The sequence below is a fragment of the Egretta garzetta genome, unplaced genomic scaffold, assembly GCF_000687185.1.
Source record: "Egretta garzetta isolate BGI_Z169 unplaced genomic scaffold, ASM68718v1 scaffold209, whole genome shotgun sequence".
NCBI classification, from domain to species: Eukaryota; Metazoa; Chordata; class Aves; order Pelecaniformes; family Ardeidae; genus Egretta; species Egretta garzetta.
In genome coordinates, this window is record NW_009260839.1 from 2498754 (window position 1) to 2523400 (window position 24647).

Here is a 24647-nt window from a genome sequence, read left to right on the forward strand (position 1 = left end):
TTTTTGTCTTTTTAATTGTTAGATCCTAATAGCAGTTTACAGTTTCCTATGATTTACTGACACATTTCAGTATTTCTTCTGTAGGACCTGGTATGTGTATACCAATCCAGACTGTAATTTAGATTAATTTATGAATTTTTTTTCTTAAATTGAACTGTGACACAACTGCCCTTCTGTGAACACAAGCCAAAATAGCGGTTCCCAGGCATGGCTGTGGAGACAGTGATTTGGTGACTGGCTTGCTATCATGCTTTTTCCCTGCACAGCTTTGTTGTTGCTACCAGATTTGGCAGCTGGGGATAACTCTCCCTGGGGCAGCACTGGCAAGCTTAGTGCCAGGTACCAATTGCTGAAAGGATCTCAGATCCGTGGCTTCTTTTTTTTCCCCCAAGAAAAAGCAATCGATGTTCTTGGTGTGAAGTAGGATAAGCAGCAGCATGGGAAATGAATGTCATTGATAAGACCAGGGCTTTTATACCTTAGAAGCCCTGAGCCACCTTGCACACCCAATAGGGAGACAAAAGGGAGTAAGAGATGGTCTCGCGTGCCTGCATAACCTTCCTGGGTAGTTTCTGTACGCACAGGGCTGAAAATGTGATTTCCTGTGCTTGTGCCGATGGAGATCTTTGATCTTCTCTACCTACCTACCTTTGGTCTGAGGGGATGATGTTAACAACGCAGGCTGCAGGTATAAGTTGGTGCAGGGAACAAATTGGGATCCCCTGTTGTGAGTTCAAATTTGGGCTTTGCTCATTCAGTGTGTGAAGACAAATGGATCTGTGGGATTTATTTGGGCTGCATGTTTGAGAAGTTATTTTCAAAATCAGGACCATGCATATTTTGAACAACTGTACTGCAGTTTCTATGCCAATGATTTTATTCCTCAGTCCAGAAAAGGAAGAAAGGACTATTGGAACCAAGGATATTGGAGGTCTGTAAATGCCTGCAGGATAGGTGCAGAGGCAAAGGGGAAACGCGCTTCTGTTTAGTTGCAACCAGGACAAGAAATAGTATTTAAAATTGTAAGTTAGGGAGTTAAGATTAGGCACTAGAATATTTATTCCAGTTGTTATAGTGAAACCCTGGGTGGTGTTTGGAGAGTTGCATAGTTTTCATAATTACAGGTTTTTAAAAACAATAGATTAGGCGAAGCCCTGTCAGGAAGGGGTTACATTCCTCCTGCATTTGGGTATGGGACAGAATAGATGATCTATCCTGACCCTGTCACAGGTCTTTTCTGTAATTTTGTTATTAGCAATTCTGATTTTGGAAAAACAGAATCTTGCTAGAAACATGCATATAACGAAGGACTCTGCCTCGCGCGTGCTGTTCGCAGTCATGCAGGAATCACGCTTGGCCCAATGGAAGTATGGCCTCGTAACAGCAGAGCCTCAGCTTCCACGTGTAGTGAAACAGCACTGCACCTCCTGCCAGGGGCCTCTTCTGTGCAACATCATCTTTGGATGACATAATTTATAGAACATGTCAACTTTAAATTAGAGGGGTTTTTTTAAAAAATAGATCTAGGTCAGTTTTCGTGTTTGCTTACTAATGGTTTTGATGTCAAATATGCAATATGAATAAGAAATATTCTTATACATGCCAGCCATGTGCTATGAATCTGCGATTTGGAAGGCAAGATGCGTTCTCACTAGCTGGTTACCATCACTGAAAGATTCTGCAACAGAAACGCAGCATAATTCCGGTGACAGAATTATCCTTGCCTGTTTTTAACAGTGCATAAAGGGGAAGAGGGTACTTGCTTTGTCAGTAAAATCAGCAGATACAATTCCAAGCAAATATTTACTTAAATGCTAATTTTCCATAACTTAGTAACATTTAGGATTCTTGTTTGGCCTTAGGAACCACCAGTGATTAATTGTACTTCTGCCATGGTTCAGAATTTTAAAGCATGTGGTGCCAGTTTTGCTAATTAGTAGCTCTGGTGAAAAAGAACTAAATACATAAAAGCTGGATTTTTCAAAGAAGTTTAGTTCCAGTTAGAACCTCAAGCTGCCTGGTATGACCTCATTAAAAGCTTGAGTTGACACACAGGTATCTGTATGAATGGCATTTCGTAAGTAATTGTGGACTGTTTCATGTAATCTGGTTCTTCAGTCGTCTCAAACCGAAGTCATCTTGATAACTGATTTTAGTAAGGGGCATGTTGTGTCAGCTTTTCAAAGACGTCACCACTAAAATCAGCCCTGAAATCAGCCTGAAAATCAATTAGTGCTTCATACAGGAACGCAGATGGATGTGGTAAGGAACACATCCTTACGTTTGCTAGTACTGGGAATGGTCTGGTGGTTTTTGCTCTCCTGTTGGTGACGCGTGTGGAACCTCCATCGGAAGGTGACTGACGATGAAGTTGTGTTCCTCTGGCCACCTGTAGGGCCTGTTTAGTAGGCAGAGATTTTGATTCTGACACACAATCTTTCTTTGTTTTGGTAAAAATACCAAGAAATGTGTTTGCTGGAGACTGTAATATAAGTGGCTGAAGTCTGAGCAATAGGATAAGGAAATTATTATCAGGTTACTCTTACTGGTTTTGTGATGCTCATTTAACTTGGATGTCATGAAAGATGTTAGGAATGTGTGCAAGCTCCCAAATCACTCCTGATTCATGAGTCCTTCAAGAAAAACAAGAGTGAGAAGGCTTAGTACTAAAAATAGCTCCCCCCTCTACCTCTGCTCCCAAAAAAAAAAGAAAAAAAGCAAACCTGTTTTCCTGTATTTTTGCTAGGGAAAATAACAAAGCAAACCAACCAACCAAAAAAAAACAGCCAACAGATTTTTTTTTTTTTTTTTTTTTCCTCTCTACAAGTTGCTGTTAAAAATCATAGCTGAAGGTTTTTAAATATTTTTTGGTTGGAATAGCACATTAGCAATGCTTTATTATTTTCAGGGGAAAAAAAAAAATCTTTCCTTGAGATTTTTCAAGTGTTGAGGGATTTAGGGACCTAATCTCTTCTGATACATTTATATGAAAAAGCTGGGTTTGGCTGGGTTTGAGAAATTCTTGATACTGCGTTATATATTTCAGGGAATTGGGCATGTAAACTGAAGAATGTGTTACTGCTCTTGGTTTTCCTTGTAGTCGAGGCCCTGTTGTTGAAGATTGTCCTGAGCTGTAGAGGAATGCAACAGTTCTGCTTGCTTTTTAGTAATCCATTATCTGGAAGAGAAGCCTATTTTAACTCTTCCAAACTAGTTAAAACTTGAATCTGTGGCAGTAAAATAACGTACGCTGTTTCTTCTATTACATAGTTTTGCATATAGACAAAGTATTAGTCTGCTAAAGGAGTTGCATATATGTTACTGTAACTATTTTTAAATCTGGGCTCTACTGTAAGAGCTACGTGTCTTCTCCTCCACAGTATGTGATGGGAGATACTGCTATTTTTACTTTCCTTGTCCTTCTGGGCTGCCTTTTCTTCTTGATGGCTGCCTGTTGTCTTTCTGCTTTTTCTTTCAGGAGAAAACCAAATGTTTTCAAGGGCAGTGCTTCTCTTTGAACATTAGTGAATACACAGGATAGTGAAAATTTTCACATTAAAAAAAAAAATAAATTCCGAATCCACATTACAGTGATGAGTCCCAGGAAAGCGGCTGTGTAAAATGCAGTTGAGTGGGGCAGGCGTTCAGGACATCGGTGGTGAAAGGCCTAAGCCTTGTCAGTGCTGGTCCTAACACACATGCTCACGGTTATTACTGGTGGTAATGTTTGTGGTGTCTCCATAGTCTCCAGCAGTTGAATGAAACTGCTTCAGAACAGAGTCCAGACCGCTGTGAGCATACTGTGCATCGCTGGAGAGCCGTACTCGCAGAATTAGGCTTTGCTATCAGCGAGCTACAATGAAGTGAATGAACTCGCTGAATGATTGATAAAACAGGCGACTTGCTGCACTCACGAGGGTCAGGGAATTTAATGACACAGATACTGAGCCGGCGCTGGCGGCTTGCGAGTGTCAAAGCGCTGTCTGTGCGGACCCAGGGACACTGCATCCTTTGTGGCAACTCTGCTCTTTGTACCTTTTGTTCTCCGGGTCGCCGGTCCCTGCTCCACAGGGTTCACACCAGGGAAATCCGCAGGGTAAGAAACATTCCGCCACAATACCAGGGGAGTAAAATATGAGACTGCACATGTGTGGCTTTACTTTTTAGTCACTGTATCTGAGGAGCCTAATCTTGTACACTCCTGCCTTAAACCTTTTCTATACAAAACGCTGCTATTGATCCAAGTAAAACAATGTAAAACCGATTGTATTTTAACTGGGCAGATCAGGCATCCCCTACTCAGTTTTCATACCTTAAAGCAATCCAGCCCAAGGTTATTCCTCATTGCTCTGGGCTAAACCCACATGCAGCACTATGAAGGCAACTTCACTGTGACAGTGCAAACATTGCCACAGAAAATATTTCATATTCATTAATTTTGGCAAACAAGCAGGTAACAAGTGTATGGTTACTATGTATTGGAACAGTGAGATTCTGCAATAGTTAGAAACACTCTTGAAATTAATAAACCTATATTTTTAATCTACTTTTTCCTGGATTTTTGCCTCCAATACATAACATCCACAAGAGCCACTGGTCTGTTTGCTCTTTCACCTTCTGTTGTCTCAGATTTCTTCCATCCTATAATCACTTCAACAGAGGTTATAATGCTACTGGCAAGAAGGCTTTGAATTTCAGTTTAAAGACTGTGTGAGTGACCAAGTGGGAGCAGTTTTTATAATACTTGTAATAAAGAATGAGAAGCAAAATACAAAGAAAGCCCAATATACTCCGCAACACTGAGTCATCTGCTTCTCTTTAAGCAAATTTAATTACTATAATAAAGAAATTATTGGTAGTTTGACCATAACGAATGTAGTGTGGTGCCCGCACAGTTTTGTGTGAAGATACAAAGCCAAAAGAAGGCACAATCTCATTTTTAAGGTTTTTACCTGGAGGGGAAAACTGGCATCTCATCTGAGTCATGTCCTAAAAAGGGGAGGAACAGCCGGTGGTTTGCACATTTTAGAATGCAGGACAGAGTTAAGACATGGAAGAAAGTCATGATTAACCGATTTTTGGCTACCAGTTGTATCACTGCAACGGCAAGTCGTCTGCCTTGCTGTCAGGCTTGCTTGCATTTTTCAGTACACGAGAAACTCTGGTTTATCACAGGCTGCATTGCACAACGGCTACAAAACGCTATCAGTATTGAATAGATAGTGCTCTAAGTTTGCCTTTTTTACTCTAAAAGACAGACAGGTCATGGGCCCCATGAATTATAATCCATTGCTTCTGTTCCACTTATTTTAGGTAGCTACTTTGTCCAGCAAAATTTCATACTGTCGCTCTGGCTTTGAGCAGCAAGTTCTTCAGCGGGCAGTACGACGTTTGCATAGGTGCTTGTATAGGTAGATGCTTTGTTTTGCTGTCTGCTAGTTTGTTTGCTAAATGATGTGTAATTTCCCTTTAACTCTGCTGGTAAAGTCTGGTGTAAGCTCAAAAAAGCTGGTATCTGATTTTTCTGTGAGTTTTTAGCATCTTTTCATGGTATGCTGTTGTCTGGAAAGCAAAAGTAGTACACCCGGTCAGAATTCAGGCAGGCGAGGAGGTGAATTGTTTTCTTTTTTAAACCATCATCAATTCCTTGCTCCTATTAACTGGATTTTTTCCTACCATAGGTCTCACCAAATGGCACCATTTTACATCAGGCTGACAGACCACTGTGGATTCAGACTGGGGGCACTGAAGTTGTCAGTGAGATTGGCAGGTCTGTCTGGTTTAAGCCCTGCCTTAAGTGAAGGGTGCACTATGCTATCAACTAATCTTATGCAAAGCAGGTTAGGCCAGAGGTGATGAGCTACCTCTTCTTTTATTTCCCACTTCTATTTGAACACTTCAGATACAGCTGTTCTCCCCAAGCTAACCTGATGTCAGGATTGATATGTATTTTATTGAAAAGATTCCCACTAAGTTTCTCATTAGGCTTGCTTCTTGAAGTTTGCTTTACATGATCAGATTAAATGACTTGACAGGTATAATGTAAAGGTAGAGAAATAAATAAAGATTTTGGTCTCCTAAACCAGCAATCCTCAGACATTTTTGCTCTGTGGATCACATCTTAGTAGGATCTACCTACCTCATCTGCTGCTTGTGATTGTAGGCACAGCTTCCTGGCTTTGCTGATGTGTAAAAGTAAAATCAGGAAAGAATGTGTCAACGTTTTAGTCTTTTTAAAGAAGTTCAGTGCCTAAAACAAGGAAAAGAATTGAAAACATGAGCAGGAAGATCTCGGTGAGGACCTCGCAGATGACTCATGGACCAGAGTTAGGGAGCCACTCTTCTAGGAAGAATGAACTTTGTTTTCTTGTTTGCTTTTCTTTTCCTTTTTTCTGGTTTTTTTTTTTTTTTTTTTTCTTCTTTTCCAAAGACCTGATCTGAGGGCGTAACACTTCACAAGCATGCTTAACTTTCACTGCGTGCCTAACTCTGTAAGGAAATTTAAAGCACATGTTTAAAGGCAAGCAGATACTGAACATTACTGGGAATTCTAACCCAAATATGTATTAACTACTTAGACCTGTCATGGATATATACATGTGTCTCATATCTTTTTTTGAGGAAATAGGTGGTGAGGAGAACATACAGTTGCTGTAAAGGGAGCTTGATTTACATGAAGAAGTAATGATTCTTACTTAACATTAAAAAGTTTGATTCAGTGCTGTACTGTTGTATTAGGTCTGGGCTTAGATATTTGATACGCATTGGTTTCAGTTTTTATAAACTGAGATTTGCTGATGGTAAAACACAAGACTGGACTATAATAGAGGATAAGACAGTAATGTTTCTGGGCTCACGAGGGATGGCATGTAACGGTCAGTGGGAGAAGCGAAGCCCCTGGCACTCGCTGTAAGGGTGTTCTGGAATCCCTCAATGGTAAGAGTCGAAGAGTGGAAGAGCGCTGTAGGAACCGACTTGGGCAGGGACACGAGTGCCAGGTTTGTAACAAACAGACTTTGCCAAGTACTGATTCTGAAAATTGCTGCAACTGCATGGATTGCTAAGCTGGTAGGTGGGTGTGAAAAGTAAAACTGCCTGCCATCTGAATGAGGGAACACCCGTTTTAAAGTGATCTGGCCTTTTCCTTAGACCTGGTGGTAGTTGTATGCATGCTCAGATCACTGAATCGAATTCTTGTCTTGTTTATTCCTTCATAGATCAGAAGTTTGCTGGCTAGCAGTAGTGTCACTGGGGCTTGAATTTGGAAGTGCGGGCGTTTGGACATACTGGCTGAAATGTCATCCAACCTTTCATGGGATTTTTGATATTTCTGAGTAGAGTCTGGTTCTCTGACGTACTATAAAAGCTTCTCTTTAATTCAACGGATACATGATGCTAATATCATATTAATCTTATTTTGGAGAATTTCTTATTGGTCATATGCTTTAATGCCCAATATCGGTTGTTTTGCAGCCTGGAATACTGTGGTGTTTAGTTACCTGCACCAACAGTAAGTGCTGTTGAATACAGTGGAACTTTGTCTAGCATCCTTCTCTTCGTAGAGGCTCTGCAGGTTTATCTCATGCATGTTGGAGTGGACCATAGCTAAAACAAGTTTATTTGTGTATCAATTCTGAGTATCATACTCAGATGAGGACCTGTTGGGTATTGGAATGAATGCCTGCTAGTCAGCATATAGCAGCTCAGTGCATCTTTGCCTGCATCTGTTACATTTCATAATTAGTCCTCATTGCTTCTGTTTCAACTCCCCCAAAGTTTCATTCTTATTTTAATTCTACTGCATTGTATAGGATATAAAATGAATTATTGTTCTGTGTTTTATGTTGTCCTTTTGTGGTACAGTGAGCAACTGAGAAACTCCATAGTTCTCCCCTTTGTCTTCCTTGCCTCCCCTTGTGGTAGGACTGGTCTCACAAATGCCTACTAATTTTTTTTTATATTTCTTTTGGATATTATTCAGAAGAGTTGTCTGTTTAGAGAGAACTTTAGAGTTTTCCTGCCTGTGCTATGAATCTCCCTTTTTAAATTCAGTTGTGTTATTCACAAAGCTGTTGTCAGTACTGGAAAATGTATACGTACCTCTCAAATAATCCTAGCAGTCAAAAGCTCAACAGAATGGTGAAGGGAATCGACAAGACTGGCCTGGTCCTGGTGGAACCTTTTTTGTTCTCCTGTGTGGTTTTTGAGCTAAGGGGTTGGAGCAGACGATCTCCAGAGGTCTCCCCCAGTTTAGGTTATTCTAGAACACTACGTGGGTCAGTGCAGCCTGGACTCATTCTGCTCTGCCCTAAACAGTTACTGACTGGCGGTGGTCTCACGCAGTTGTTGTTACTTGGACTGCTTCTGTATCTGCTTCATCATCGTTTTATTCCAGTTCTGTGGAGCAAATGGGAAACCATAAGCAGTAATGGAAAAGAAACGTGATTAGCAGCTTTCTACTTCAGTGCTCCCGTGCGCAGTTGAGGTCTTGCATTTGGAACAGCATTACAGGGTCAGATTTAGCTTTGTATTGTGAACTACACATCATGGTATAGGCTTTGTGTATTCATCTCCCTCCTTTGTTAGCACTCTTTAAATGTCTTCAAAAATTGAAATCCTCTCTGGATGCTGAAATGGGGTGAGATATAACATGGATTGGTACGGTAGCTTCTCTTAGAACTCCAGTCAACTGAGGAGTTTGTTCACTTGTGTATGTCTTGTGATAATGTAACTATTTTTTTTTGTCTTCTGCCCACAATGCACAAAGCAGGTGAACTGGTAACTTTTCTGGCCACCTCAGATTTTGCTTACCTACTTTTGCAATATATACTGGAAGGCATTTAACCATTTTCCCTTTCTCTCCCCTTTTCAGCTCAGAGACACTAGTCAACTGCTGTTTTTATGGAACCTCACTACACTGCCACGAAGAGCGCCAGCTCATCAGGACTGAAAGAAATCTGAGACTGAATTGTCCTATTTTTCCTCTGATATCTTCACCAAGTAGTAAACATTTTTTGAAGGGGAAAGGGGGTAAATATGTTAAAGCTCCCCCTCGCACCCTGTTAGGGCATCTGTACCTAATGTACATTTTCTTTAAAATTTAAAAAGATGTTAGGAAATATTTTATAAAACTTTTTTGCAATAAATGACGCATGAAATTATTAAAGACTATATGACACTTACATGCAAGGAACCACTTGAATTATTAGTATGAAGAATCACTGCAAATAACTGGGGTTTTTTGTAATGTGACAGTCACGTTTGTATGTTTTGATAGGTGCCAGTGATGGAGCCAATTGCCTGGGAAGCTGACTGTAACTTTTGAACTTTTATTTTAATTCTTAACTTTAGCATTGCAATTTTCCATTCTATGAGGCTTAGTTAGTATTTAGTGCAGGTGTTAGCAGAGCTGTGATCTGTGATCAAAAGCATGTCCAAAACCAATTGTATTGTAAAATATGAACAGTCCTGCTATATGAGACCAATATTTCCCATAGAGGTGATGGAAAGGACAGTGACCACAAACTCCATGTATCTCTGTATTATGGGAAAGCTCCTTCTGTGTGAATATGGTTGCATTTTATTTATGCTATTGTAACACTTAGGGAATTGAGGATTGTGGAATAACATTAAGAAGGGCTACAACGCAGAGAGCAGCATTTTGCTTATAATACTGTAACAAGATGGGAATCATGAATGGAGAGTGATAAATGGAATGGTGTTTCTATTTCAAATCATGGGTTAATTTTTCCTTTTGACACAAATATTTTTCAGCTAGGCAACTAGTAGAGCAAAGGTTTTATTAGCGTTTCTGATGGTTGTTGGTCTGAGTTGCATTGACTTCTTTGAATAGCTGTAAATCAAAAAAAGAAACCCAGTGGGTTTTATATGTTTTATTCCCCTCCCCTAAAGGTGTTTGGTAAGACTTATTTCAGTGGAGCTTGTGAATGCTGGACACGCTGCTGAAATATTGAGTTATTAAATATTAATTTATTTGTCACTAATTATTTGACATTGTGTGCACACTTTCTCAACAGTATCATTTCTTACAAAGTTATTAGCAGGGGACTTATTACATAACCTGGGAAAAAAAAATTGTTTTGAAGAAATGCAAATGTGCACAGAATCTACTAAAAGTCAAATTTTTGTTTCTATAGATGTGAAAAGACTTGTAGTAAACTCTTTTCCTCCTTACTCATCTCACGGTTCGATTGGAGAAAATAGGGTGTCTTTGCTTAGGTCATTTAAAAACAGAGATACCTTTCTGAGAGGCATCTGTATCAGCACAAAGGCAGTTTCACAGCCTTCGTGTACGGAGCCTGAATTAATCACATAGAATTTGAGGTTAGGACAACTGTCGTTTGGCTTTGATATTGGCACCAGGTTTATGTTTGTTAAACAATCGGAGAGGAGGGGAAGCAAGAGGCTGGGACAGGCATCCAAATCCAGGGTAGGCGTATCGGTCACAGGATCATAGAATCATTTAGGTTGGAAAAAAACTTTAAGATCATTAAGTCCAACCATTAACGTAACACTGCCATTAAACATACGCACATGCTGAGGCAGTTCGTGCTTCGTGCTGGTTCAGTTTCTATTTTTCAGAGGTAAATTCTGAGTATAGAGCCAGAAATCGAATATTTCCTGCCTACTTCTTAAAAAAAATAGCTATATAATGCTGGACAGTAGGTTCAAATTGTACCATTTTTCAAATTTTTTTTTTAATTTGAGATTAATGTTTCTTCTACAGCGCTTTTCCTTTTCACCAGTCGAAGAGGATCAGCAGTCTGGTTCTGTTTGTGGCCTGAGATTTGACTACAAATAGAAAAATTAAGACATCCGATCTGAGGAAAGGGGAAGAGATTTGATGTCATGTATGTGCTAGCCTTTCACCTCCAGAGACCAAACCCCGATTGTACTGACAATGAATGAGGGTCTTGGCCTAATAAATTGCATTTTTATACACACACACACACACACACACACACAAAGAAAAAAAAACAAAACCCAAACAAAAAAGAAGCCACCAAACAACATGGCACAAAACAGTTTCTGCTCAGGAAAAAGGCCCAGGACTGTAATAGCAGGGTTATTGCACATTGGATTGAAAACTGATTGATGTTGTAAGTAGAAGCCAGTAGTGCCTGCCTGTGTGACATCTGACTCTTAACCAGTGCTCTTAGTTCCTCACCTTCGTGAGCACTTGTGCACAGCAGCTGAAATATAAAAAAAGAATACACTTAAGAGAGATGCAGGTCTCTGCATTGGAGAATATGGGTATATAAGCAAATAGCATAAAAATAGACAAGGTAGCTAACTGTATTTGCGTTTGTTTTCACAGAAAGTATTGCAGCCATCTTGTTTGAAACCAGATTTTCATTCTGAAATGAAATTGTCAGGGATATTCTAATGATAGAGAATTACAGTAATGTATTGCTTTTCACTTTTTTGCTTTAGTTGCTTAATATTTAAGCTTTGCTCCGTGCTACCTTCTTGTCTGTATGGTCACTATGCCTCTTTCATTTTGTAGACTTGAATGAGGAAAATATGATTCACCCTTTAAGGTTTGCTGAGAAGTAAATGATAAAGAATGTTGTGTAACATTTATTCAAATAAAGCCTTGATTTTTTTCAGTGCTCTTTTAAAGGGAAATAATGTTGAATAATGTTTTGATGTCATAACTTCCTTGTTTTATCAGTCCTTGACCCAAAAGCCTTTGATTTATGTTAACTTTTTTTTTTTTCTGAATTAAACAAAAGATTAAACTGAGGTTACTAGTCCACTGCTGGAAGTCTATCACCTGGACGAGTCTCTAATCCAACCCTACTTTTCACCACAGTGGCTGAAAGATACCAAGTCATGCTCAACCAGCCAGACGCTTCCCACAAGCAATAGGAAAAACTTTTCTTTTTCTTGCATAATTAGCAAGAAAAGGTTATATGTACGCTGTAGAGACAGATACAAAGAAGCACTGATGGCTCTGTTCCACGGCTGCGACTGCGACATGCTAAGTCCCAGTTAAAGGAGGAAGGTGGATGCCGTGGGAAGAGGTCGCTGCCCCTTGCAGCCGCGATGCCAGCGCAGTCGGTGAGTGCCGAGCGAGCTGCAGGGCTGGGGGCGAGCTCGGGGCTCCCCAGCTCTGCTTGGGCAGAGCGAATCTCCCTGTGAGCAGACGAGGTCTGTGCTGTTGCAGCAGCAGCGAGACACAAAAAAAAAAGCGCTGGGCCTTTGAATACCTGCGTGCTGCCTGCTGATCCTTTCTTTGGCAGGTTTTTACTGCAATGCTAACAGTTTCAGACAGGTCTGTCCTTTGCAGGTAAGTGTAATTGGGTATTTCTCCGTTTAGGGAAGAAATGCCTTGCACCGAGTTGTGTTACCTTGCCAATTGGTGCCCTATAGCAGGGGGAGCAAGTTGTGCTGTAAGAGCTAACGCCAGCAGCAGAGCTCTCCATCGCCGGCACTGCGGTCAAAGGAGGGCCATGGTGGCAAGTAGTTCTTCAAATGGCAGAATCTGTGGAGTTGCGCTCTCCCATTAAATAGAAGGTAGCATTTATATAGATTTTTTTCCACTTGCATTTTTATTACTGTAAAGAAAAGATATCCTAATTTTAGTGGAGCTCCTAGGTTAAACAAAAAATAAGCTGCTCAGGTAAACTTCATTTCTAGGAAGTTCTTATTTCAAGGAAGCATTATTTTTTTTTTTTTTTTAATGGTACACAGCATGCCAGGAACTAGTGGGTGATACAGAGGTGCTAATCCTTTTGTAAGTAAGGTGTTCTGTTGCGGTGACCTGCTGTCGATAGTCAGAAGTCTTTTCCAAAAATTGCATTAACTTCTGGAGTGAAGGGATCATGTGCGTGTACACCGTCTGTAGCGGCTGTTGTCTTGGCCCCGCGCCTCTGTGATGCTTTTGAAACTAGTTGGTGCCTCCTGTAACTGCGAGCAAACGTCCACATCTGTCTGTTGCTTGGAGCAGAGCTCCAGCATATGTTTTTCTTTTTCTTCACGGGGTTGTTTCTTATTCTGTCCGGATTACAGGAACTCCCATCCTCTTTCTCTCGTTATTCATTCATCCTTGCAGCAGTTCCTCTTGAATTGGTTATCCTCATTAGGCTGTGGCGGAGAGGGAAAATCCCGCTGAAACGTAATTGCTCACTAATGGCTTTTCCTTTGTGACATTGTGTCGGTAGGTCTCGCAGAGGGACTCTGCTGGATTTGCTGCGTGACTGTGAAGCCCACAAGAGAGGCTAGCCAGACACATTTCAGAGTTCTGCAATTACTCCGTTGATTAATCTTCACTCCAGTAGTTCGGTGACAAAAGTATAAAAGTAACCCAGCCCTCAGCGATGAAGCCAGTCCTACACAATGCCGCTCAGTAATAGTGTTTACTGCTGCCCTGAAGCATCAAAAGGGTGATACTTAATGAGGGCAAAAGTGCACGGAGCAGCTGCTCTGTGCAGCTCCTGGCGCAGGAGGGGTTTGTATAGCTTGCCAGCTAAAATGTGAAGGATTGGTACAGAGAAATAAGATTTCTTTTAGGGTGGGACTAGTGGGTAGATTTCCGAAGGAAATTGGGTAGATCGGTAACAGAGAGATGATGTAGTAAATTCAGACGTGGCCACATACTTGTTATTTTTAAGCATTATGCGGTGAGGAGCGCAGCGGGAGGATGCAAGCCGTCACCTGCCTGAAGCCTCGTCTGCGGTTGAGGAAATGGCGCAAGGGATGCTCTCGCATTACCTCTGTGCTCCCTGGGCTCATCTCCCCGACCGACCGAGTCCTCCGAGGCTGCTAGGAGTGTGAAGGGCTGCTGGGATTTGCATGGTGAGTTCCTTGGGCTTTTGCACTTTCTGGAAAATTCTGGGAATGCCACCAGGCTGTAATGATTCTCTGACATGTGAGGCGTGGTTGTGTGTTGCGAGGAGCACCCGTAGTGCAGCAGAGAACCTGAGCTGTTTTGAAAAGCAGCTCATCCCTCTGCTCAACCGAAGGCAAAGCAATGCTCAAATTGCCGACTGCTAACGAGTGCGAAGCGACTGCCAGCAGCAGGATGCAGCAGGGCTGGCGGGGGCCCCCCCCACCCCAAGCCAGTGTGCATATGGCCTTGATATCAACTGCCACTCTCTGTCATCATTTTTTTTCTCTTGCTCACTTGTCCTTGCTCAAGTCTTTGGAGGTGGATTTGTCGTTCTTCATGCGGGGAGGGCGAGTGGAGTCAGGGCTTTCCGAAGGGAGTGCGCGGCGAGCTTCAGCGTGTGCCGGGTGGCAGTAGGAAAAGGATCACCTTGTTTGTTGGTTCGTACAGCGCTGGCAGCTGGTTTTTATTCATGTTCTGTAGCCTGTTTTTATGATTCTGCTCCTGCTTTTCCCTTGAGTGTTCCTGTGGTCTTTGTATTTCCTCCCTTGCTGGGTTTGGAGCACAAGCCATGGGTGCGCCACGCTGGGCAGGCTGGACACCCCTGTGGAAGTTTTTGAGGTGTTCTGAATTTGGGGTAAATATTCAAAGCCCAGGAGGGGTAGTTCTAATTTTGATATCCAGATTTTCAGCTAAGAGCTCTGCATCTTAAGAGCTTAGGGACTGGAATTTCCAAATGTGGCTGGCTTGGTCATTAAATATTAAACTGAGGCTGTGCCTGCTGGAGGGCTCATTCAAATGTTGAAACACTCTGAGCTATCAGAGGAAAGGGGCTGGGGGCTCCAGGGTGTAAAAGGACGAATACTGGACGATGCTAAATATAAGATCCCAGAAATACTAATGCTGCACAGATAGGTATGGATAATCCTCTTGTGATTCACTCAGTTTGCTCTGTTTGCCTTTAGGAAGACAACATTGCGAATGAGCTGTGAGAACAGGGGCTGGGGTAGCCGTACATTGTATGCCTTTTCATTAATACTGCAAAATCATATCAGAAGCCATCAGTTGCATCTTGGCTTAGTAAATTAGCTGCTGGCTGCAAGTGCCATGGCCTCAGCTGTATTTGAGCTTGGAGCGGGGACACACAAGTACATTGTGGCACAGGGAACTGTCGCTTCAAGGGCGGGCCAGGGGCTGTAGCTGTAGGCAGTAAATCCACCTGCTTCCAGCCTCCTCCCTTCCCAAAGTTTCCAAATACTGCAATTCTTCCTTCCTCAGGTAGAAAAGTGCCCCACAATGGAGGCCACAGCCCAGCGAGCTAATGGAAACGTGTCAGTCTTCACCGAGAAAAAGAAAGATGCACTTGTCAGAAGCTGTGCTCAAATGCAATTAGGCAAGCAGAGCCCACAGCCCCGCTGCCTCTCCAGGGGCCTATTTTATCGCTTGGCACTCACCAACACCACTCCAGGAATACATTTAGGAAGCTATTCCAGCAGCCAGGCCAAAGCTACCACCTAGACTCGATCACCCTCTTCCTGACATCCCACTTCACCAATGCGTCAGCCTGCAGGGAGGGTGTTGCTCAGGAACACCTCCCGCACCACTGCGTGCGGGCCTGGACCGGGGACGGGCTGCATTTCACATGCCAGAGTTAGAAACGGAACAGAAAAAAGCCTGCCCTACAATGCGTGTTTATCCCAGATGAACGGGCACAACCGGTGCCCAAGCACTTGAAGTCTCATTTACTGGTGGAGGGCCAGGTTCCTGGTCAGCGGCCGCAGGGACCCACACCCGTGCACCCAGAGGCCAGCGCCTGCCCAGGCGCTGCAGGGAGCTGCCGGATGCGATGCAGGCTGGACTGGGAGCCAGGACCCGACTAACAGTCGCAGTCGGGCTAGGAAAGGCAAAACTATTTCTGCTGCGTCTGCTTAAGGAATACTGGCTTTGTAAATCATCTTCTCGAGAGCTGGTGGATGAGAAATGGACAGGTCTGAGGACTCCAGGCTGGAGCGTAGCTGCAGATGGTGAGGTTTCCAACTGGGGGGATTACTGCTGAACATGCAGAATCAGAAAAATGTGTTTTATTTTAGTTTTCAGTTGGTTTAGGACCTTCAATCTATAAAGGACTTCGCTTTGTCAGGGTAGGCTGTAATGACTCTGGCTTAATGCCACAGCAGCCAAGAGCCTGACAATTTACTATGCCTCAGCAGACAAACAGGCTGACCAGAGCCTCTGCCGATAAAAGACACTCCCCAGCAATTACATCCTTTCTAGCAGGAGGCTGCACAGGTTTCAAAAAAATTAAGCTGCTGAACAAGAAAATGCTGGGATTCTTCCAAACAAGGAAAGCTTGTGAATGAGCAACATATTAATGCTGCGCATTAAATGTGCCCCTACACATCTTTACCTACTGTTAGAAAGAGGTGGCACTTTGATATAATTGGTTCTTGGCTGCAGCAGCCGTCAACAGAGCTTGGCTGTTGCAATAATCCCTTGGGAATCACACAGCTAATTAAAGCCCAGGAGCTGGTGACCAGCAGCTTCTCCTTTCTCTCCGGCTACATCTGTGCTAATCAGAGGTAGGTAGGTCTCAAGGAAGTCTTGTGCTGAAATGTGCTAATCAAGGAAAGAAGGATTCAGCATCAAAGCTTGGTGCTTTATCAAATCCTAAATATCCCAATGCAATGAGCTGAGAGAGATTTCAGAGCCCTGCCTAATAGCTGGGCGGGAGGGGATCGGCAGCGCTGGGTAGCTGTGCTGTGCTGGGGAGATGGTAAGACAAGGCTTTTTCTGGGGATAAACGAGTGCTTGCTTTCTCAGGAACCTATTGTATACACCCGAGAGCTTTGAGAAACATCCATGTCGGAAGCCCTGCCGGTTGGCCACCGCCAAGCGTGGTGCTGCAAGCTGCGGCTGCAAGGCAGGGTGGGTTACAGAGACCCAGCCAGGGCCTGCTGCCAGGGGTAACCACAGGGAGGAGACCAGATTGAATTGGTGCGTACGGGACACTACAGGGACCCTGTAAAGTCATTTATAAAACCTCAGTGATTCTTCCAATCCCTTGAATAAATGGAGACAGGTGCTGGGAACGGCTGTACATCACTGTGCATCTTGGGTTTACGGCATGGAGAGCTCCATCGTGGGGAAGGTCGCCCTGAGTGGGCCGAGTCCTGCGTGCAAGCCCTGCCAGGGCAGCTCACCTGCTGGATTTTTAGTAATTTAGGTTTTGTGCTAACCCAAACACCCACTCTGAACTTTCTCTGTGTCCAGGTTTGATTCATGAGGTGGAGCTGGCTTAAGTGGTGGCAGAGAAGTGGAGGGTGAAGATGGCTCTCCTGGGTATCCCGCTCCCATCACAAATGAAGAGGACGAGGTAAGGTAACAAAAGTGGTATAATCTGAAATTTAGTGTTGTAAATAACCCGTACCGAATTATCTGAGAGCACATAGAGGTTTCTAGTTGCTCATTCTCACTCCTAATATTCCTGTACAATAAAACGTTTGTCTGGTCTCACAACTGAGAAGAAAATAGTGATACAAGCTTTAGAATATGGTAATGGAATGACTTAAATGGTAGTGGAATGACTTAAATGACTGGACTGGCAATTACCGGATATTACCTATTCAGGAAGGGTAGAGTAAGTAGGGGAAGAAGCAGCAGCAATTTTAAATACTGTAGACTAAAAAGGCTACTGAGCACCTATCAGCGGGCGTGATGATAAAGCTCAGGAAAGGGGACTAATGGGCCCACTAGAAAACAGATGGGCGACTTTTCAGTTGCCCTTGTAATGAAAAGATGAACTGCTGGAGCCATGCTGGGCACTCTGCATTTCCTAAAATTATTTCTAGAGGGGCTTTCTAATATGAGATGCTGGTATGTTACCTTGAGCCATATGATGATGTCTAGAGACAAAAATCAGTGTCCTGGAAGTTGTTGGTTGAAGACCGACAGAGTCTGGATCTACCCACAGATCTGTGCACATCTACCTACATATAAATGTACAGAAATACTTGCCACTTCTACCCCTGCTTTAGAAAAACCTAAGACTAGAATGACGAAAAATTGGGTAAACTTGACTAGAAACAAGAAAATGAAAACCAAAATGTAAATTTCTGAGAAGCTAGATAAAAGAAATAAAAAATTTTTTAAAAACTACAAAATGAGGTAATCTTTGGTTATACGGCCAGGAGGTTCAACTGTGATATGAAGGCAGCAATTAAAAAATGAAAACAATGCATATGGGAAGACAAAATAGGTAGTTCTATATACTTGATGTAAGAGAACACAATGATGATAAGGAAAGCTTAAAAAAGGCAAGACTAACAAAGATAAGGGTGATACAAGAGAAATTTTACTCTATTAGGAACAAAAGCAGTGATCAAAATGCAGCGGCGGCCTGTTGCTGACCATAAAAATACTGGTGTTGGGCATTTCTCAGTTTAAAGCAAGTGGGATGTGTATTTGCCGTTCTGTTAGCACCCAGGCAGAACAGTAAGAAGATGGAAAATAAGCCCGGATATTTCACCTAAAACAGCCACCTGGCTCACCCGCTTTGCCTTTAATGTAACGCTGGATACAGAGGTGGGTTCAGTGGAGCAACAGAGGGCAAAAATGACAACCCCGGTAAATAGAGGCTCGTTAATCTGACATCAGGGATAGGAATCTGAAAAGACAATCAGAAATCCATCAATAAAGAATTAAAGGCAAACATGCAATTAAAATCCATCAAAACCAGACCTTGTCATTCAACCAGGCTTAGTAAGTCTAATTACAAAGACGCATCACCTGGCATGGCACGCTGCAGTATGCGCAATGTTTACAGATAATTATCTACAATACAAAATAAGCGATGCACACGTGGATTGTCTCCCTGACCGATCCCAAACAGTTTGCCTCTGTGCTTCGAGCAGGGATGTTTCCTGCGCGATTCTGCTCAAATCACTGCCGGGCCTCATCCCGCTCGTCAGTGGTTGAGAAGCAAATCTAAAGCCATGCTTGACAACACGGGTAAGCAACAGCAGGGTGGGGAAACAGAGAAAACCAGGTACTGCTCAGTGAGCCAGGCCTGCCAAACAACGCGTGACTTAATTTTGCATTGAGCTGCATTAACACAAGGAAGAAAATGTTGTCCACAGCTGCAGGAAAGGGGAGTCTGTATCTCAACTATCCCAGAAAAGGCTGAGGGGAGGTCTAAAACGTAGCTCGTCTGTTCCCAAAAGGGTTAAGACAGTCTTTGAGGGTATAAACAAGGAAGAAGTGAGTAAGAAAGTCATGCCTTCTGTACAGAGCAGAAGGGAGACCAATCTCAGTGTCGGTTCTGATGTTCCTTCCTAAATGTCAAAAAATGGAAGGTCTGGGACACAAACATTATGGAAATCCTGGAGAAAATTCTTTGTAAGGAGAGACTTAAAGCAGCCCTGCCTGCTTATGGAGAAAACCAACAGGCCCCTTCAGTACTCTGCAAACATGTTCGGGGAGAAAAGACAAGGTACTAAAGGGGTTTTTAATTTGTCAGAGTAAGAAGGAACAAAGGCTGGGAGCTGAGGACAGACAACTCAAAGTGGAAAAAAGGCACGTGCTTGGTACAATAAGGGTGAGTAACTATTGGAACAAATCAGCAAAGAACTTGCCGGTTTAAGAGCTCTTCTCTTTAAAAGATTAGGTTTCATAAAACATTTTTTTCTTATTAGAGGTTGTAAGCCCAACACGTGTGACTCGAAGCACCCTGGCACCACGGCGGAATTGTGGCCAATTACAACAGGAGGAAGTGCCAATTACCTTTCTGGTGGCAGCTGTGATGACTGGCTTAGACATTAAAAAAAGAAAACCTTAAAAATAAAAAGCAAAAGAAATGCAATTGTTCAGGATTTGGACAATGCAAAAGGACTTCTTTCGGGCAATTAATTGGAATTTTAGCTAGAGAAGAACTTGCTGTAATGGCAGATAACACATTTCAGAGGCTTCTGTTTTAGCTGGAGAGTGGCACTTTGAGTGGGTATGACCCACAGAGTGGAGCCCGCAGGAACTGCGTGCCCCATTTCCAGTGACACTAACCTGCCTCTTTCACACAATGCAATTAAATTACAAACACTAATGTGGAAAGCAAATCAGCTGCAATCCTTCAACTTCATTTGTTCTTCCTTTCATTTTAAAACTATAGGTACACATCAGGCATCCAGCAGGGAAGTTGCAGACTTTGATGTTGTGTTTGCACAGCAGGTAGTAATTTCAAAAGTTTTGTTGTGCTTTTATTTTCCAGAATAAGTTAACCAGCCTCCTCCCGTGAAGGCGTATTTGCAGCCCTCCAGCCCTTTAAAGATGTGAAGCAGGAACAGAATGGAAGGATTTGTCACTGAACTCATTCATAAGACAAGTAGCCGCTTGCTAAAAGTCACAGCTTGTAACTTTGTGCAATGGCCGTACAGTGGTACATAACAGATGTACACACACAGCGTGTGTAAAGATAGCAATTAATTGGTGATAACAAAGATATGTAGAAAAATTAAAGTAGCTTCAAAGTGGTTCAATTTATGTATGTTCTAAGGGCACAGACTTCTCATTCAGCGACGCAGGACTAGCGCTCGTTTTGGTAGGTGAGATGCCCACCTAGCTGAACCCCTCTCCCCACCCCTCAGCCCCCTGCAGCGTCAGCCACTGCCACCCGCGGGCCGGTGGAGCCATCGCTGTAGGAGCAAACAGACTGCACTGCTGCCTGGGCCACCACTTCGCCCGCTTTCAGGCAGCACGGAGCCTGCAGCAGCAAGCACCGACACCTCCACCCACCCCTGCTGCCAAGGAGCTCTAGGGAAGCATCGCTCAGACAAACCCGAGTGCCTCCCTTTGGGCACAAGCCAAACTTACGAGCTTCGGCCCAGCGCTGCTTCTGCCCAGGGCTCCTTTGAAGCAGCTTGGACACCTTTGCTCCGGAGCATTCCAGGTTTCAGGAGAAATTATTAACATTTATACCAGTCCCAAAGCTCTGCCCAGCCCAATAAGCCTTCCCTGAATCTGAAGAGCTCAGTTGAGAAAGCGGAGTGGCTTTACAGCTCATTAGCCTCTCTGGACCTGCACAGCCTCCTGGGTGTGAGCACACCTCTCCCCCCGCAGCTCCCCCCCTACCCACATTGCCCAGGTAAGCTCTACCCGCCGCCTGGAAAAGGGAGCCTTTGGCAAACCCTGCTCCAGCAGCTCCGTGGCTGCTCCGAGGAGCAGAATCTTTCTTTAAAAGCTCCCACCCACACACCTACCCCTTTACCCAAACTTTTATTAGTAAAGGAAATTCAGCCTTGCACATTAGAAACTTTACTCCAGTAAAGCACAGCATAGTTACAGTTTCAGCACATGGAAATCCTAGAGGCCGTTTGCTGTTACTTACTTAAGTGACATTTTAATTATGCAGAAGATGTTAAAGGCTGCACAGGTCTCACTGTAAATTAGGGCTTCTCTCTTTTGACAATGATATTTTAATTCCCACAGACTTCGTACACACTCACTGCAGACTTGAGAAAGTTTACAAGCAAACAGGTAACCACAAAGTCAAAACTAAAAATGCAGCAGGACAGAGTTAAGCACCAATCAAAAAAACCTCTCCACAGCTGCAGAGACAAAAATGAAAATAAAGCACCAAGAACACCTTAGCTTGAGAGACTATTACTTTCAGATGTATCAGTATGAAGACTGGAGCTCTATAATTTCAGTCCTTAAGTACATGTAAAGAGACTTCCTGAAATAAAATTAAGATGACAACTGATAGCCAACAGGCAGCCACCACTAATTATTTAATTAATCATGTATTGAAATCTGCATTGAGACAACTGAAAAATCTGCCTCCGATGTAAACATTTCAGCGTCGATATACAAAAGAGTAATTACAAAAGACAGACACCCCTTCTCCAAAATCTGAATTAACTACAGTACCTGTGTATATGGATACTGCACAGTCTTCAAGGTCTAGTACATTATGAAGATCTTTTGCAATCAACTTTAACATCACTTGTTGGTTTGCCATTATGGATATCTGTAATATGAATGAATCTCATACAAGCAAGTTTAATTAATTTTATGGTACCATTACAACGTGTGTGTGTGTACATACACATACACGCACAGAGGCACAAAATTTCCTTGTTACCTTCAGAAAAATTAATAAAAAGTAAACAAACTGTGACATAAAGGTGGCTTGAGGTTAATTTACTGATATTGCTATAAGCAAGACAAAAAAAAAATAAATCAAATGCTTCAAATTAATGTCTTGCAAGTATGTTATTTGTGGGTGACTATAAGCATTTAAAAACAATACCACCATGGGAAGGACTCAAATAAGGCAAGAACTTCACAAACCAAACTGACAGAAATACCAAGCCTTTATTACAAAGAAAAATTATTCCACAGGAGAGGCTGGCTTGCTTCCATGCATGCTGTCAGTCATATCCACCTGCTGAGTGTGGAGAAGTGCTTCTGCTAGACTCATTAATTCCCCAAGACACCATTAGGCTTTGTTCTTGGCTACAGGTGCGTGGGCATTTTGATTCAACTGAATTGCTTGCTAGAATTTTGTTGCCAGCACTGAATGGGCCAAAATAATGAACCTGACTGTTGGACATCCAAACACCGCAAGGGAAGAGGGAAAAAAATAAAACAATAATAATAATATTTAAAAAAAAAAATCACACACCGGACACCATTATCACTAAGCTAAGTCAAATGACTTGCTTTACATCCAGATTGTAAATAATTTCACAAGCAGGGAAATGAATATGCTCAAGTCTTATCTTCACTGGGGGAGCGTGAAGAATGGTTGCTGAATCCTTTCACTGGTACGTGCAAGCACACGGTCACAAAGCCTGAAAGCCAGCAGAACTAGACTGAATTAATGTTATCTATTGTTGTTTGGATTTTGAACAAAATTGATGGAGTATGAACCAGTTGATGAATCCTGTTTTATCTGGAAATTTTCTGTTGACAGGCCAAAGGGGCGGAGAACCAAATTCCCAAGATCCTTCAGCTTGCCTACAATGAAAAGGAGAGATAACACGTTGAGTATTAAGCAGAGGGAAAACTCCCATTGAATTATGCCCAGCTACACAGTCCAGCTCTACTAATTTATCTACTAACAAGGTAAATGCTGTGGAAATCCCTGCAGTTTGTTGAATGTTTAGGCTCTTACATGAATTAAAAAAAATCCCAATTGTGATGTAATTACTGTCAACTTTGGGGCTGAAAACATCACCATGCTGGTTCTGAACGGTTTGTTGGACAGCCCTGATGAAGAGCCGGTGGCTGCAGACAGTCGTGGCTATGTGGCTATAGCTACCCAGAAGCACCTTATTTCCTCAGTTATAAGCTCGTGAGGCACGAGAGTTTAACAGCTCACAAAAAAGCACCGGTGTCCCCTATCCTTACGCTTGGATATAACCCTGATAGCTGCCAACATTCAGTTTTCTAACACAACGTTTTCAGTTCTGGTCATTTCTGATGCAGCTACAGCTCTATAGGCAATCACAAACCAGCCTAGACTACCCAAGAAATAATGAAAGCCAAACTTCAAACTGCTCATTTGTAATTATTAAAAATCCCTTTCTAAATGTGTATATTGATATAAAGAAAAATAAAACAAATTCATTCTTGCAACTCTGTCTGCACCTATAGACTAAGCAGTTCCACCTTAAGCATACAACTTTATAGCCATTTTGCCTGCAAAAAAACTCAGCGTGATGTCATGTGACATGACATCATTAACTCACTTCCAAAACTACAGTCCTCCAGGATAACTTACCACTGCTAAGAGCTCTAAGCAACTATGATTTAACAAGTGTTGTTAAACATACAAAGGGTATGACAGTTAATAAAATCTGAAGGCTTCTACCAATATACATGTATCCCACATGCTTTCTGACTCTAGAAAACTAATCTCGCTACCACCTGTAAAAGGGGAAGGGTGACAAAAGGACATCCTTTTTAAAAAAATCTTATCTATATAGAGATAATAGAATAGATAAAATGCATAAAATTAAACAAGAAGCAGAGGTAACAACCTCTGTGCTGGCTAAACACAAACTGAGGCCCCGGCATAACAAGACAAAGGAGGAAGATGGTCAGTTTTCCAAGAAAAACATCATTTTTCTGCCTGACTTCAATGCAGAATTGTAGACGTTTCCCAAAGAACAACCAGGAGAAGTCTTGACAAGTTGAAGCCTACCCTATGTTTGCATTCACAGGCTACACACCACCTTTCAAAAAGCCTTCTACCTCTACTAGCTCTTAAAGGCAATGGATTTTGTTTTGCTTGAGGTCCCTTCCAACCTAGGATTCTATGATCCTATGATTTTGTGCATGCACAGGGTGGGGGAAAAGTGAGGTCAACAACAAGAGCTGGCACACAGGAAATCCAGTTAAGCATCTGAAGTAGTCTCAATCAAGTAACTACAACACGCAAATGCCACACCTATTGCTGCTTGCACGCGTGTGCTTTCCGCAAGCCACATTAAGTTATGAGAAACATCTCTGTTATTCTAGCCATCTTCACCTTTATTTCTATTTCTAAACTAACATACTAGAATCTAACTGCAGAGTCATATGAACACTTATCATTTAGTTTCTTTGCTTTTCCTAAGTTCTTTTGTTCATTTGAAAGCCCCATTTCTGCCCAGCAGTGCAATCATCACTACTGCTATTAAGTAAGTTTCCTCGCTACAATGTGTCAGCCAGAATTAAGTTCAGGCGTTGTTGCTAAGCCTCACTGGAGAAGTAACTTCACAGCACTGATAAAGCAGTGTAGAAACAAGGAGCAAAGCCC

At 42.5% G+C, this 24647-nt stretch overlaps 2 protein-coding genes across 3 annotated transcripts in view; one reads left to right on the forward strand and one right to left on the reverse strand.

The window, feature by feature from the left end:
• PWWP2A (PWWP domain containing 2A) overlaps positions 1-10976 on the forward strand; it is a 28309-nt gene extending 17333 nt beyond the window's left edge. For both annotated transcript variants that reach the window (XM_035902503.1, XM_035902506.1), the window contains exon 2: positions 8873-10976. Coding sequence is in view for 1 of the 2 variants with exons in the window: in XM_035902506.1 (XP_035758399.1) it covers positions 8873-8886 (14 nt within the window). In the remaining variant the exon portion in view is untranslated. The remainder of the gene's footprint in view (positions 1-8872) is intronic.
• A 10050-nt stretch (positions 10977-21026) lies between these two features.
• Positions 21027-24647, reverse strand: part of TTC1 (tetratricopeptide repeat domain 1) — a 33179-nt gene continuing 29558 nt past the window's right edge. The window contains exon 7 of the mRNA XM_009647077.2: positions 21027-22861. Coding sequence (XP_009645372.2) covers positions 22728-22861 — 134 coding nt within the window. The 3' untranslated portion in view covers positions 21027-22727. The remainder of the gene's footprint in view (positions 22862-24647) is intronic.